Below are 15,818 nucleotides of genomic sequence, written 5' to 3'. Positions count from 1 at the left end.
AAATATTGCAAAAATGTTTTTACACTAGCATGAGGTGGTTATTCAGGTTTTTTTTTGCAAAAGTCTAATTTGAAAAAAGTGGAGTGGAAACGCTTGTTAAGTGATATAAAAGTTGATGTCACAACAACACCGGATTAAAAACAAAACCAACAAAAAAAAAAAAAAAAAAAAAAGAAATCAATATTTAATGGGACTTACATTTCTGTCACCATTAATACTGGAATTAAAATTCTCAGAATGATGGTTCTCGAAACTCACAAGAACCATCATGAGAACACAGAAACCAGCAGTCAGATTCCATCAGTTAGTGGAAACGCTGTCATTTTACTATTCTGCTTTGCTGACATTCTGATAATATGGCTAAACATTTGTGTAAGTATGTAATGAAACCCAACTACTGAAAGCAGTCCCTTCTCATCATCATTCTCCACTTTCGTGCCGTAAATGTCAATGTTAAAAGATCCAATGATGTGGAACCCCCATTAACACGCACTAGAGAACCAACCCTGTGAAGGCACTCACGTTTTAAACTTTAGAGAATTTTCTCTCTTTTGGGGATAATGAAATGGTGAAGTCAACTTTATGGTGCTCTGTTTTTGGCTCTGGTTCTCCCTCCATGCCATCGTCTTTGTATAATCTACAGTAACATATAATCTTTTATCATTGCCGCCATCATAATCATTACTGTTATTATCACCAGTTGCAATTCCTGCAAAATGAATCCTAAACAAATCATAGGTATCATGCATATGGAGTTACATTGACATTACATTTCAAAAGCTTTGTTTTTCTTTGTGGAGATCATCCTTGGGGTTGTTAACACAGTAAGACAATAAAGAAGTCCTGTACTCAGTCTTCTACCTGGAGTTACTGGTCTCTGCCAACCTGTTGTTCATGATACCGAGGGCGCCAACGCCCCCAGAGAAACCGTTATGGCGTGAGCTGCCACACACCGTCCTAGGATATCCGTTTGCTGACTCTGACAGCTGCTTCTGCATGATGGCCAGGGACACTTTGTTCGAAGCTGCCAAGTCCTTCATGGAGATCATCTCCCCCGATAATCTGCGTCCTTCCGTGTCGCTGTCACAGGGACCATCCGAGTCAGGCGACTGGCCAAACCGACCTTTGCGATGCCTGGAGCCTGGCCGGATAGCATTGCGGCGGCCCAGAAAAGTGTTCGCTTTATTGCAGTGTTGGCAAAATAAGCAGCTCATCTTCATCAGCATCCAGTTGAGCACCTGTTTGATGACAATAGAAATAACATTGAAGAGGGAATAGATGCAGCACACGCCCATTAGAATGAAGAAGAAATTAGCCACCCTGTAGAGGCTTTGATAGTCATAAGAAGCACTCTGGCTGCTGACAAAGTCCCCAAAACCGATGGTGCTGAAGGTGACGAAGCAGAAGTAGAGGGAGTCCAGGTACAGCCACCCCTCCACGGGGCTGTACATAGCAGATGCACAGCAGGAGATGGTGATGGCTGACAGACCCAGAATCAACATCACGTGGTACACTGATGGCTTCCAACCGGGAAGACTGTAGGCTGAAAAGTCATGGTGAATTCCAGGCGGGAGCAGGCCACTGTTCCGGATTCGCCGCTCCCTCACGGCCTTCATCACCACGGCCAGCAGGGTGATAATACGTTCTAGGAAGAGGTTAAAGAAGAGGATGGTGGCGGCACAGCCCAGAAGCCCATAAAAGATAAGGAACACCTTGCCTGCAACTGTCACAGGTGTTGTCATGCCAAAACCTGCAGAGACATGAAAGGAAATAGAGAGCGAGGCTGCTTAATGAGGCCAAACCAGACATGATTTCCTGGATTACAGTATGTCTCTGCTTTAAGATAAGTGATGTGAGAAACCACAATGACTGCAAATCTTAATGAGATTAAATCATGGCTCTAAATATTCCTGCCTGTAATTAAGTCCTGATATAATGTGATTTATGCAGCTTACATAGCAGGCTGTGAGAGGGAGTAAACGCAAATGAAATGCAGAAATAAATAAACATCTGGAATTTCTAGTTGCACGGTTGCTAATGAATGAAAGTACTAATTCTCTCTGGGCTTTTAGATGACTATATGTAAATTAATTGTAAATATCAAAACAAGGAAAAAGTGAAATAATTCTGATAATGAGGGTTTTGCTTTGTGAATTCTTTGAAAGAAGTGTAATCAAAACCAACTTTATCAAGTTTCTGCAGACAAATAAAATCCAATGCCTGTATAATTTATGACAAAACCTTTGTGTATTTACTGAAGCCAGCAGCTCACCACAGGATGATATGATGCAATTACATCTTATCAATGTAAACATAAGTGTATTTCAGAAGAAACACAGTGCACATATTATGATGTGCACAACTATCCATGCGGCAAAGGATGGGAAGGAGCGTTGGAAAGGCTGACCCTTCTGTGGCTGGGAGTGCTCAAATTCTCAAATTCTCCATGTTAACACGTGACCCACAGGCACCCGGATCAGGTGGGTGCAGGTGAGCTTGGTAAGAAAATATTGCGGGTGAAGGTCGTGTGCAGGTGAGCCAAAAAGTGGGAAAGCAGAGTTCCCACTAATTTATAAATCATTTACAGATATATTACACACTCTCTAAATGGCATACAACAGCATAAGATGTGATTACTTTCATTTTAAGCAAAATAATCATAAATAATAATCGCAATGCAGGTTGCTTCTGTATTTGATTGATATGTGTGTACACACACACACACACACACACACACACATACATACATATATATATGTATATATATATATATGTGTATGTATATATATACGTATATATGTATGTATGTGTATATATATATATATGTGTATGTATATATATACGTATATATGTATGTATATATATATATATATATATATATATATATATATATATATGACCGTTAGAGCTTACTGCCAACAGCTAGCCAATCAGAGCACGGCATACGAAGGTCAGGAACTAGGTGACAGACAATGAGTGAAAAAATGGCAACAAACATGTCAACAACAGCAGAAACCCGTCTGCAAGCGGGGTTTGCTGAGTTCACAGAGGAGGAACTGGTGGAAATATTGAACTCCAAGGATGCCAAAAACATTAAGAAGGTAGACAAGCACGCTATGCCTCATCCAATATAACTTTTCAATATAACTTTTAACTTATATCACATATTACAACAAAAATCTGCCCTATACTCATAAAACAGCTGTCATGAAATACAAGAAAAAAAAATAGGACTAATAAATCATACATTTTTCCTATCAATAGAATCAGGGCAATACAAATCTTTAAAACAGGGCAAAACACAAATAAGACATTGAAAATACCAGGCTTTGTATTGCCCCGGTTTTCATCCAAACAGGAGCCCCCTTTTCTGTCCTCCACCAATGACACACCCCCATTTTGTGTTTCCCTGGTGACAAGTGCAGCATCCTAATACAGGATCCAGATCATTTCATTCAACCAACATGTCTGATCAAGGTGAGAAAGTTTTCGCCACCCTAGCAGGGACAATTGAGTCTCATACTGAAGTTTTGAGACATCAGTGAAGAGGACACTCATGACTTTATAGAGAGACATAAGAACATTCCATAATTTACATATTTACATGATTTACCTGTGTTTTTCATTCTACATGATTCATGTGTATGATTATTGTTGTTCAGACTCTGATACAGATACATCAGGACATAATACAGGGTGTGATACATACTGGTAAGTTGATCCCAATTAACCCTTTATCTACGGCGATGGCGCCCACGCCATATTTTCCATATGCGTATTTTTTTTACCGTAACTCTGCCATAGTTTGTCCAATCCGAATGATTCAAAGTGCATTGTTAAGCTAACACCAAGGGCTTTCCAATGATATAGGTGTATTACGGTAAACGTAAGCCTGTGATGTCATAACGCAGAGGAAAAACACGGAAGTTTCACACTAGTGCGCCGCTGATTCTCATTACCGTAAGTTCTCATGTGAGCCCTCAATCTGAAAAATTTCAACACTGACAGCAGCCAAGAACCCGTGCTTTCCAACAGTATGCTATATGTTGCATATATTACGGTAAAGTGCGTTCGGTGACTGTTGAAACGACGGAAAAGTATGAAAAAGACTGCAAAAGTGACAGAAAAGTACAGAGACAGACAGCAAACATAAATGTAGTAATTTTTGAGGAGAAGGCAGGGTGTTAAGTCATTTGTGAAGGTGTGTGTGCGTGTTTGTGTGGGTGTGATGGCTCCATCAGCCACAAGCCACTGCCCGGTGCCAACAAGCAGTGGAAACCCACCTTGCCAGCGATCCACAAAGGGGCGGCGTTCTTGCAAGGTTTGCAAGAGGTCAACCTGCTGGATGTGCAAACTTTGTAAAATTGGCCTCTGTCTTCAGCCAAATAGAAACTGTTACAAACAGTACCACACTGACTGATGTAGTTTAGATCTAATTTTGATTCTTGGTTATATATTTGTATATAGTTTGACACTTTATTGTTTTATTCATATTGTATAATTTTGCACAAAATAAGTGATCAAATGAGTGATTTATTGCACATTTTAATAATACAGATAATAACTGATATATTTACTATATATAGTTTTGCACTTTGTTGTTATTCATATTGTTTGGTTCTGCACTTTAAAATTGGTTGCTTTTTGCATATTTTCGCCTTGTAAAATGTTTACTTTTGCACTGTTTCTGCACTGTTTCTGCACAAAATTTATTATTTTGATTGTAAACACTTACAGCTTCCTGTTAAAAATGTGAAATCCAAACTTCCTTTACATAATCATTTTTCACTAAAAAACTGGAAAAAAAAAATCAAGTTCACTTTTGTGTTTTTTCTCATTTTAAATGCTAAAACTTACAAATAATGTGTATAAATAGTTAATCAGGTGTAATATAATTGAAATTCAGGTACTCTTGGAAAAGGGTACCAAAGCACACAAACATAGAACATTATTTCTTAATTTTATTGCTATAATAAAAAATTATAACCAATCATCCATTTATAGCCTCAGTAGGTAAAGGGTTAACTTAGCAAATAATATTTACACCAACTTGTTAATTTGGACAAATTTTATTAATTTGAGTGTTACCAACTAATCTCATTTAATTAGGTTTTCTCTTTTTCCTGTGCATATGGATGAAACTTAAGGTATTGAATTTTTAATAATGGGACAATTTTTGCACCACTCTGCTCTGTGTGAGCCTGATCCTGTCAGATCTCAGAATCAAAAGCAGAGAAGCTCCTGCTTAGTACTTGGATGGGAGTCCTCTTAGGAAGACCAGGGGTTGTGAGTGTTTCTCCAGGTAAAACTGAAGTTGTGTCAGGAAGGACATCCAGTGTAAAACTTGTGCCAAATCCTAATATGTATCTGTACTGGATCTGCTGTGGTGATCTGATGAAAACAGCTGGCAGCTCAAAGACATTGAGCAACTAATGGGCCGGTTTTATGAGACTTCACAAAAAAAAAAGGGTTTGTGGAATGAAATAGAAATCCCCAAATATTTGACATAGGTCACACCACTTTGGGGCATATACAACATATATTTTTATTACAAATAACTGGAACGAGCGCTTATTTTATTTTTGCATCCTGCTGTCCTCTGGTGTGTTTAAACTGAGGTGGAGGGGAGGAAAGATTAGCGGAGAGGAGAGAGAGATTAGAGTAGGGGAGAGGATGTTTATGGATTCTGCTCGGTGCTGAAGAAGCGCTTGTCAATCTGGAGGAGTGTCAAAGGTGCAGGACTGACTTTGCAGCTGCAGTACAGCCGATGAGTTTCTCTGCATTTGAAGCCACTATTGTTCCTGCTACTTCATCAAATCATTTTCTTTCGGAATGTTAAACAGCAAGACTGTTGCTACCATAAATAAAACTGAAGTACCACTGGAAAAAACATAAAAAAAACTTCATCTCATCTGTCAGAGAAAAAAGAGAAAGAAAATGATGCTGTAGTGTATTACATTAGTACTTTTTGTGCATGCAGAAGCGTCCAAGTGAGATCAGTACTGTGGGTAATGACAGACTCTTAAAGAGGCAGCAAAAACAGAACAGTGTTGATTTTAAGTTGCAGCAAAACACTGACTGTGTAACACTGTAGTGCATGTATTAAGCATGAGGTAATAAATCCAAACAGCAGTCATGTGATTTGTTCTAAAAGCACTGAAATTTTTTACTACCCATTTATGCCTGGGTGGACTGAGACAATGCAGATGAAGAGTCTTGGCCAAAAACACAGACGGGTAAAGTGTTCAAGAATCAAACCCAAGACTACATATCAGTACCCCATCTCCGAAACCGTGTGTGCTACAGTATACAAATAATGAATGTTTATGAGTTCAATGGTATAATTATTTCATGAGGTGAAAGATGGAACATTCCAGCTTTCAACAAATTAAGAATTTGTTCCATTGAAAGAATGTAAAAACAAACTCTGCCATGCTTAGCTAAATGCCACCCCCATAGTGTGTGCATGGGTGGGGTTTGCATCATACAGTGGTACAAAACGTATGGTACCAAATTTCCATGGTAAATGGAACCATATTTGCACACTAAATGCAAGACAACACAAATGGGTCGAATAATCCATGTCACGTGACATACAAAGCACCAATCAAATGACAAGGATCCACTTATATAATACCTGCTAACTGTACTGTGCCGTTTGTCTTGAGTCACCACAGCAGATCCAGCACAGATCTGCACTGGGATTTGGCACAGGTTTTACACTGGATTCCCTTCCTGGCACAACTCCACTTCTACATGGACACACATGGCCCCTGGTACTTCAAGGTGGTCTGAGTGCTACTTGTAATATAACAACAACAATGACAACAATAACAGTAATTCACAAATGTAAATTAAGTTATGCTTGTTGCTGTCTTTCTGTCAGTCCGTATGGCAAAACCTTCTGCATGCTAAAACTCAAGAACCATAAAACTCTCCAAATTTTAATTTTTATACATTGATACTGGGATGTTAAAGCGCTGCCTGCCAAGAAATCATGCATTTCTGACATTTTGACATTGGGCAGCAATAGCTTACTTGATAGAGCAGATTGTCCTATGACCAAAGGGTTGGAGGTTCAAATCCAGGCTCCCAACCAGTCAAAAATCTGCATGTTGCCGTTGTGTCCTTGGGCAAGATGCCTGTGTATGAATGAGGTGGTTGGAGGGGCCGTAGGCACAGAATGGCAGCCACGCCTCTGTTGTTTTTTCCCCAGGGCTGTGGCTACACTAGTAGCTTACCATCAATGTGTGAATGAATAATGCAACTTGTGAAGTGCTTTGGTTATCTTGAAAGGCGCTCTATAAATCCAAGTAATTGTTATTATTTATAAATGCCTTTTTTAAATTGAATTTTGGGTTTCAAGCACAAAATGTACCAGAAGCCCTAAAATGCTCACATTGGCCACTAGATGGAGACAAAAGCTGCACAAATATGTGGCAAGGTCTTGACTGTTTATTAATGTGAGAAGAACGCTTGGCGAAAAAAGATGGGCTGACAGTCAAAAATCAAGACCAAAACATTATTTCTAATAATAATAATAATAATAATAATAATAATAATAATTTTTGCTTTCCACTCTCATTAAAGCTGTTGCTCATGAGGTGAATAATTTACTTGTGGATTGCTGGATTGCTTTGAGGCAAATTTTATGATTTGGTGCTCTATAAATGAATTGAATTGAATTTAGGATTACACATACATACATTGTGGACATAAATTTACATAACCCTTGGCAAAAATCCTTGTGCTAAATTATTTAGAATGTCTGCCTTATTTCCATATAAAGTTATTTTAAAATAGCAGTAACAAGACAGATTTATATCAGTTTTTCTTCACCATATTTGTCATATTTTTAATGGACCAACAGTTTACACATGATGAATGCATCTTTATTTATATTCCATCTCATTCACAGCTTTTTCATATTGCGAAAATGCAAACAAACCATGCCAATATTCACACTGGTGTTTAATGAACACCCACGGAGCTAAGATATGGTCATTGCTTGACTTGGACATGGAATCAGGCTCTGGTCACTGTAAGCAGCTCTGAATCCTATTGATAATGACCTTTGAAGTACCTTGTCTGGCACAGAGAGCATTTCAATGCCCCTGTCATTGTTACAATCCAGGCAAACTGTTTCCCTTCCAGACAGTGACAAAAAGTCCTTTTTTTGTTGTTCTGTTGGGTATGATACCCAGCTTCCAAATGGAAGAAAAGATCGTTTGCAATACACAATTTCAAGAACCAAGAAGTCCTTGTGCATGTGGCATAGTTTTGGTCTCAGCCTGCATCCACTTAGCTGTGAACAGATGCTTGAAAATTGGTCACCTAAAGTTTTCCAAAGCAAGACAGATGTTGGGAAATTTTGCTGTGTGTGCGCCATGACATGTGCCTCCTCGGGTTCTGTACTTCTGTTTTGCATTGTTGCTTTTGTGTGTGTTTAACCGTGTATGTTTTTTCCATTCATAATAGTTTTACCTCTGGAGCAGGCCATGTTTTTTTCTGTTTGACTCACAGGACAGTGTAATGGTTTCTCTTTGCATTCAGATCCACAGTACTGTATTTCCAAAGTTTAACTCAGTAGTTTTTCCGCAGCTGTTACACACAGTTAGATGCATTGCTTTTTGAATTTGTCTTTATTTATTCACAGCTGTGGTGTCTCTTTTTCACAATGTGACTGTTTTATTTTGTCAATAGGTTGGTAGTCATCTGGCAGCTTGTATCAGGCTCATTTTCTGTTGGAAGCCTCTCGACAGTTATGTCATCTATTTGTCACTCTAGCTCTTCAGTTGTGTGTTTTCTTTGTCAAGTCAAGTTTGGGAACATGTGCTGGTGCTGTGCTTCACTGCGTCCATGACACCACAGAAACGCCTTGGGTCCTGGATGGAAAAACGCAGGCAGACAACCAGTCCATTATCACAGCCCTAAAATAACCACCTATCTGCTGCACAGGTGAACCATGGATGTCCCCTTGGCCTTCTCCAACTATTGGCATCCCCAACACTCAGGCACCTGCATCCTGGATTATGAACAGAGAAATGCACCACATAGCCAAAATGTTGATGATGATGGTCCCTTACAATGTAAGTGGTACTTGTCATCTTAATCTCTCGAAGTGTTCCTTCATTTGATGCAAACTCATTCCAGCGGTACCAAAGGATCCTCCGAAGAGACCTAGTACCAAAGACACTCAGTCGTTGCCTTAGGTCACTGGTTAGCATCCATGTTTCACAACCATGAGGCATGACGGGATCCTAAAGACTTGAACCTTCATTCGCCTGCTAAAGAAATGATCAAACACCATATGACTCTACGTGCTCTTCCCAGGCACATCTCAAACTCAAAGGCCGAGGACCCAGAGACATGTATGCCACTGCCAACATAAGTGAATGTCTCTACAAGTTCAACACTTTCACCACATACAGATAGACTTCAGATAACTGAGTCCAGGGAGTCATTGAAAGCCTGAATCACTCTGATTCCTCATTAACTATTCAAGTGCTGTGAGTGCAAACCTTTTTTGACCTCCAGTGTTTTCGACATTTTGCTATTCACTGACAATGGTGCCTGCCTGCCAGACTTTGATCACAGGCCTTGGTGAGAAATTTGAGGGACAGCTCTGTTTGAACCTTGCTTGCCAAACCATCATGGATTTAACTAAAGGATTTTGGAATGGTTGTTTTTGGACTCAATTTGACCAGCTGTAGAACCTATGTACTTTCTGCCAAGGGGGCACAGATCCTGGCATGTGACAGTGTGCAGTAATTAGAGAAGAAAGACAAATTAAATGCTGGATTCCTTTTTTTTTCAATTACTGGTCTTCTGACACTTAAATTTCATGCCAAAACAATGTTAACAATAACAGTTATTTAGCCTTTTTTGTCATTGTACATACATACAATGAAGTTTGACATTTGCATTTAACCCATCCTAATGACAGTTAGACACAATCCAACCATTAGGAGCAGCATGCACACACAGTGCACAGGGATCACCTCCAGAGGTAGAGATACTGCCTTGGTCAGGAGCAGAGAAAGGAGCAAACCCTAGAAATGTGGTACCTGAACAAGGTGTAGGTTTGGATGAACACCTCCTTTTGTAAGCAGGCCAAGGATCACTAGACCCCAGGTTGTGTGTTGCCTGCTTGCAGATACTTTAAACCAATCATTCCTCCTTTACCCTTAGTGGCATCAGAGCCCCCCCCCCTTTTTTTTTTAGCTCCACCTTGAAATCACCACCATATTGTGCTGTGGATGGTACAGCATCCAGAGTGCCATCTGAGATGAAACACTCCTTCTTGTGAAAACTGGTGACACCAGTGCAATCTCATTTCACATTTCAGGGCCTCATCATGAAAGAAAAATAACTCCCACATTCTATTCAGGTCACTTGTCTTGTCCATGCTTCCAAGCCTTCCAGCCAGCTTTGTGCAAACTGCTGTGACACAGTTTGATCATCTGAGTTTAGCTTGATTAAGTATGAGACACTGAGCAGATGGCAGTTTGTTGGACTTCAAATGAATGTGTTGGAAAGCTGCAAGTCATTTGTGGGCAACGTGTTGGAGTTTTGGTGGCTGGGGCTATGGATTTACCTCTGTGTGTTTTTGTGAGTCCTGTCACCTGTTGTGTCTATCCCAAGTGTCTGTGATGGCATGTACCCTGTTGGCCCTGATTGAATGTGTGCACCCCTGTCATTCTGCAGTCTGAGTCTGTGTTATCTGTCTGTCTGGTGCAAGTGTGTGTGGACATGTCCCCCGGTCTGCGTCTGTGTTTTTGTGGATGAAAAGTATGAGCGTGCGTGTCATGGTATGCTTCCTTGCTGCGTGTTCCAGCTCCTGCGTGTGTGAGTGTGTGTTCCAGTTGTGTCTTTATGTTTGTCCCCCACCCTGGTTCTTTGATCATTGCTCTTGTGTTCATTATGTGTTTTGTTAGTTTGCCTCAGGTGTCTTAAGTTAGTCTTGTGTGGATTTACTGTATGCATTCCAGTCTAAGTTTTTGGGTTTTGCTTTGTGTTGGTGCTTTTAGTTCATCACGTTCACATTGTCTTGTAGTTCGAGGTTTATGTTTCATATCGTTGTGTGATTCAGGTTTTGATGTTACATTTATGGTTTTGGTTTTATTTCCACATTTATCATGATGTCTGTTTCACCTGTTATCTCATTGTGTTACTTTAAGTCCTCTCATTTTCTCCTGCCCTCACTCAGTCCTCACGCCTGTTTGTAATCAGTTGAGTTTGTATTTACGCCACACCATTACACTATCCATTTGCCGGTCGATTACTTTCAGCTCCTGGTTCCTGTCTCACGCATTGTCTGTCTCCACCTGATTATTTGTATTTGTAAGTGTACACTTCACTGTGGTTTTGACAGTTTTTTGTTTTTCCCTCATTTGTTTGGTCACCTAGTCTAGTCTAGTCTTTGGTAGAGTTTGAGGATTTTTGTCAGGGTGGATTGTTTGGTCAGGATTGTTTATCACAGTTAGCTGGAGTATTTTGGTTTTTGCACTTAACCCTTTGTTTCCTGGCTGCCTTGCATCTTGGGGTCCTATTTAGATTAGTTTGTGGCTTAACCACAACACAGCGCTCACAAACTGGGGACTTCTAGAGAACCTTCAGTACTACAGAAGTTACCAGCATCTTCCTACTTTACTCACAGTGGCAAAATCTTCATTACATTAAAGTAATGTGTTTCACTCAGTTCTGTTTGATTATGTTAACTATATACATCCTAAAAAGTGACAAGTTAAATGACTTGTTTTTGTATTTTAAAAACTTCTGAAAAGGAAATAGAAAGGTATCTATTTGCCACCCACAGTAGAGCTCCAAAAGATCTCTCAGAAATAGAGGACTCATGGGAAATGAGCAGTACAATCACAGACTTGATTCATTCCATTTAAACATATCAACTTCAGTGAACTTTTTCATCTTAGTTGAAATAACTAACAAAATAAAGTTACATAAATTTAAAGTCTGCAAGTTTATGTAATTTTTTTTTTTTTTTATGTTTTCACATTGTTTTCCTTTTTTCATATGATATGTTATGTACTGGCCTCCAGTGGCCATCTTCCCTCGAGACACGCTATCATTCACAGCTAATCTCAGTGGCTGGAGAATATCACATAGTCCAGTGAGGTCAGTCCTGAGTCTTTCTGCCTTTAAGTAACTGCAGCATTTGTCAATGTGGGATTCTCACTGAAACATTTTTAATTTAACCAGGTTAGTCCCATTGCGATCAAGATATATTTTACAAAGGAGACCTGGACAATTATAAAGTTTCCAATTCAATTCAGGAGGAAGCCAGAGCATCCGGAGGGAACCCACCCAAACACGGGGTGATGGGGAGAACATGTAAACTCCACACAAAAAGGCCACAGGTAGGAATCGATCCCATGACCGTCTTGCTGGGAGGCAACAGTGCTAATCCACTGTGCTGCTCATATGCCAATAAACGCTCAGAAAATGTAAAAGAACGTTCACCACTTTTCACCACTAAGGAACTTTATTCAAACCACAAGGATTTATTTGAAGACACACTGGTAAGTGATACTATTTTACAATTGTGCTCTTTGACAATGTACCAGGTGTATGTTCTGCAGCTCCCAGTGAGTGGCACTGCAGCTACACAACACATATTTTATTTTATTTTTTAAAATTTACCATACATTGTTCTATAATCCTTTTCATATATTACACTAGTTTTATGACCCAAAGACTTTGGTAAACCCATTTCTTGCACTAAAACAGTTAATCCACATGAATAAAGGTGTACGTTCATGAAAAGTTCAAGATGTTCTGAAAACACCTTTCATATTTTCAGGATTAGAGCCAAATTCTATGCTTTAAACAGTGTTAAAGTCAAATATATGTTGCCATTTCAGGAAGCTGGGATTGTTATAAACATTTTCATATGCAACACATGGACATTTTACGATATGCAAGTACCGAATTTCGGAATGTATGGTAAAATGACCTGGACATGAATGTAAGTCCCTGGACCCCAGAGGGTTAAATTGTCCACAAGATAAATACTTCAGTAGATTCATCAGTGTATACAGCCATTGTAAATGGTGAGGTGGAGTCTTACATGCACATTTCCCTCTGAGCAAACAAAATCTACTCTGTGCTCAATAAATGCATTTCACATTTGCTATTATCCACAAACACCCAATAACAAGATCAATCATGCAAGCTTTTATTTTCTGCCTCAATAGTCTGTGCATGCTTGGCAATTTGGCATGACAAAGATACTTATCAGGTGCACATTAAAGGTGGGAAATAATTCATTTCATTTCATTTACACAGTGACATTTGGAGTTCTAAATAAAATGGTGCCTTGTTACATCTACAGTGCATCTAGAAAGTATTCACAGTGCTGCACTTTTTCCACTTTTTTATGTTACAGCCTTATTCCAAAATGGATTAAATTAATTTCCTCAACATTCTACACTTAATAACCTATAATGACAATATGAAAAAAGGTTTTAAGGAGAGTTTTGCAAATTTATTAAAAAAAAACAACTAAGAAATCACATGCACATCAGAATTCACAGCCTTTGTCATGAAGCTCAAAATTGAGCTCAGGTGCATCGTTTCCACTGATCAGAAACATTTCTGCTGCTTTTAAGGTCCCAATGAGCACAGTGTGTTGTGAAAGTGACGTGACACGGACCCACAACAGGGGGCGTTAATGAACGGACAATGGATAAGCCAAAAAGTAACAATTTAATGTTGTGAATCGCACAACAACGTACAGACAATAACAATATGGTGGACTGTCAATCATACACCAGGTGACGTGTGGGCAGGCTCGACGATAGAAGACGCCTGGAGAGAGAAGAGCTGGATCCCCACACAGCTTCCACCACCAACGGAGCTGAAGAACACCGGAGCCGCCAAGCCCTGCGCCCCAGGTGGCCGCTGTCTTCAGCAGTCAGACCCGGTACTGCTGGCAGAGAACAGAGACAGTCCAGATGAGTGTGAGTTCGCACACTCAGTAATCCCACAGTCTGTATTAAGTAAAGGAGGGAAAACCTCCACCTCCAATCACACACATTCGTGCAGCTCCTGGTCAACCACTTATCTGAGTTGGGGTGTGAGGCGAAGCCGTCGCTGTCACACCAAACGCCAATCCTCCAGATAAGGCAACACTCCAGGAAAACGGCTGCAATAGAAGTTCAAGTTATTACACACACAGTGTTAGTCAGCAGAGAATTTACCTGAATGGTAGTTGATTTCTCGGCGAGGAGGTGGAGTTGCAGTCCGGTCTTTGTAGTGGTGGTGATGGGTGACAGCTTGTGTTGATTGAAGACAGCTGTCACCTCCAGCAAAGCCGACGCCCTCTCGTGCTTGAAGCCCGCACTTCGAGCAGGGCGCCATCTTGTGGTGGTGGGCCAGCAGTACCTCCTCTTCAGCGGCCCACACAACACAGTGGCCTCCATCATCCATAAATAGAAGTTCTGATCTACCAGGACTCTTCTTAGAGCTGGCCGCCCATCTAAACTGAGCGATCGGGGGAGAAGGGCCTTAGTCAGGGAGGTGACCAAGAACCTGATGGTCACTCTGTCAGAGCTCCAGCATTTCTCGACGGAGAGAGGAGAATGTTTCAGAATGACAATCATCTCTACAATCATCCATCAATCAGGCCTGTACTATGGTAGAGTGGCCAGACGGAAGCCACTCCTTAGTAAAGGGCACATGACAGCCCACCTGGAGTTTGCCAAAAGACACCTGAAGGACTCTCAGACCATGATAAACAAAATTCCCTGGTCTGATGAGACAAAGATTGAACTCTTTGGTGTGAATGCCAGGTGTCATGTTTGGATGAAAGCAGGCACCATCCCTACAGTAAAGCATGGTGGAAGCAGCATCATGCTGTGGGGATGTTCTTTAGCAGCAGGAACTGGGAGCTTAGTCATGATTGAGATCAGACCTGAGGCTGTAATTGCTGCCAAAGGTGCATCAACAAAATATTGAGCAAAGGGTGTGAATCTTTATGTGTATGTAATTTTTTGTTTTGTTTTTTATTTTTAATAAATTTGCAAAAATTTCAAGCAAACCTTTTTCATGTGGTCATTATGGGGTGTTGTGGGTAGAATTTTGAGGGAAAATAAGGCTGTAACATAACAAAATGTGGAAAAAGTAAAGCGCTGCTTTTTGGATGCAGAGTATGGCTCCCTGTGCTGTGCTACCATAATGTGTGCACTGTTCTGCATTGATGTGGAATACATTACATTGATACGGTACTGCATTATGTTTATAAGCCACAACTGCATTGTATCATCGTAGAGTGAGTGTCTAGGTATAGATATTTGTGTGCATGGATACAAACGCATAAGTCTCTACAAACGGCAGCATTTTACCCTTTGTCCACAGGACAGTCGAAGGCATATTTTTTCAACAAATACAATCATGGTGAAAGATCAACAAGCTCACTTTCAGGCCAAGCTTAATTGATTGTTCCATCATTGCCATCTTCCATTTCAGCCCTCTCCGGTCAGCGATTTCCAGCAAACCATCTATTGCAACATAATATATCTCATCAAGATCCAGACAACACATCCTTCATGATGGCCAAAATGGATTTCTTCATTTTATCTCATCCTGAAACCACTCTCATGCAGCGTTTGTGTTGACATGTGTGGTCGTTTAGATTGGCACTGATTGATACCGATTGCATCTGAGTCCCACATACAGAACACGCTGGTTTGATACGTTCATATGAAAGTGATAATGAGGCGGCCAGACTGCAAATTGCCCGCTTAGTTTGATAACAGAATGCGAGGCACCGCTGGGTGAGAGGAACGTGAGGGCCAGTG

The 15,818-nt window shown here is 40.3% G+C and overlaps 1 protein-coding gene across 1 annotated transcript in view; it reads right to left on the bottom strand.

Moving 5' to 3' along the window:
• Window positions 1–560: 560 nt before the first annotated feature.
• kcnk12 (potassium channel, subfamily K, member 12) overlaps window positions 561–15,818 on the bottom strand; it is a 70,240-nt gene continuing 54,982 nt past the window's right edge. Inside the window, exon 2 of the mRNA XM_034184955.1 lies at window positions 561–1,750. Within this exon, the coding sequence (XP_034040846.1) occupies window positions 858–1,750 (893 nt within the window). The 3' untranslated portion in view covers window positions 561–857. The remainder of the gene's footprint in view (window positions 1,751–15,818) is intronic.

This window comes from Thalassophryne amazonica, chromosome 13 (assembly GCF_902500255.1).
Source record: "Thalassophryne amazonica chromosome 13, fThaAma1.1, whole genome shotgun sequence".
NCBI lineage: Eukaryota > Metazoa > Chordata > Actinopteri > Batrachoidiformes > Batrachoididae > Thalassophryne > Thalassophryne amazonica.
Note: the sequence above shows the minus strand (reverse complement) of the source record. Positions and strands in the feature narration are given on the sequence as shown.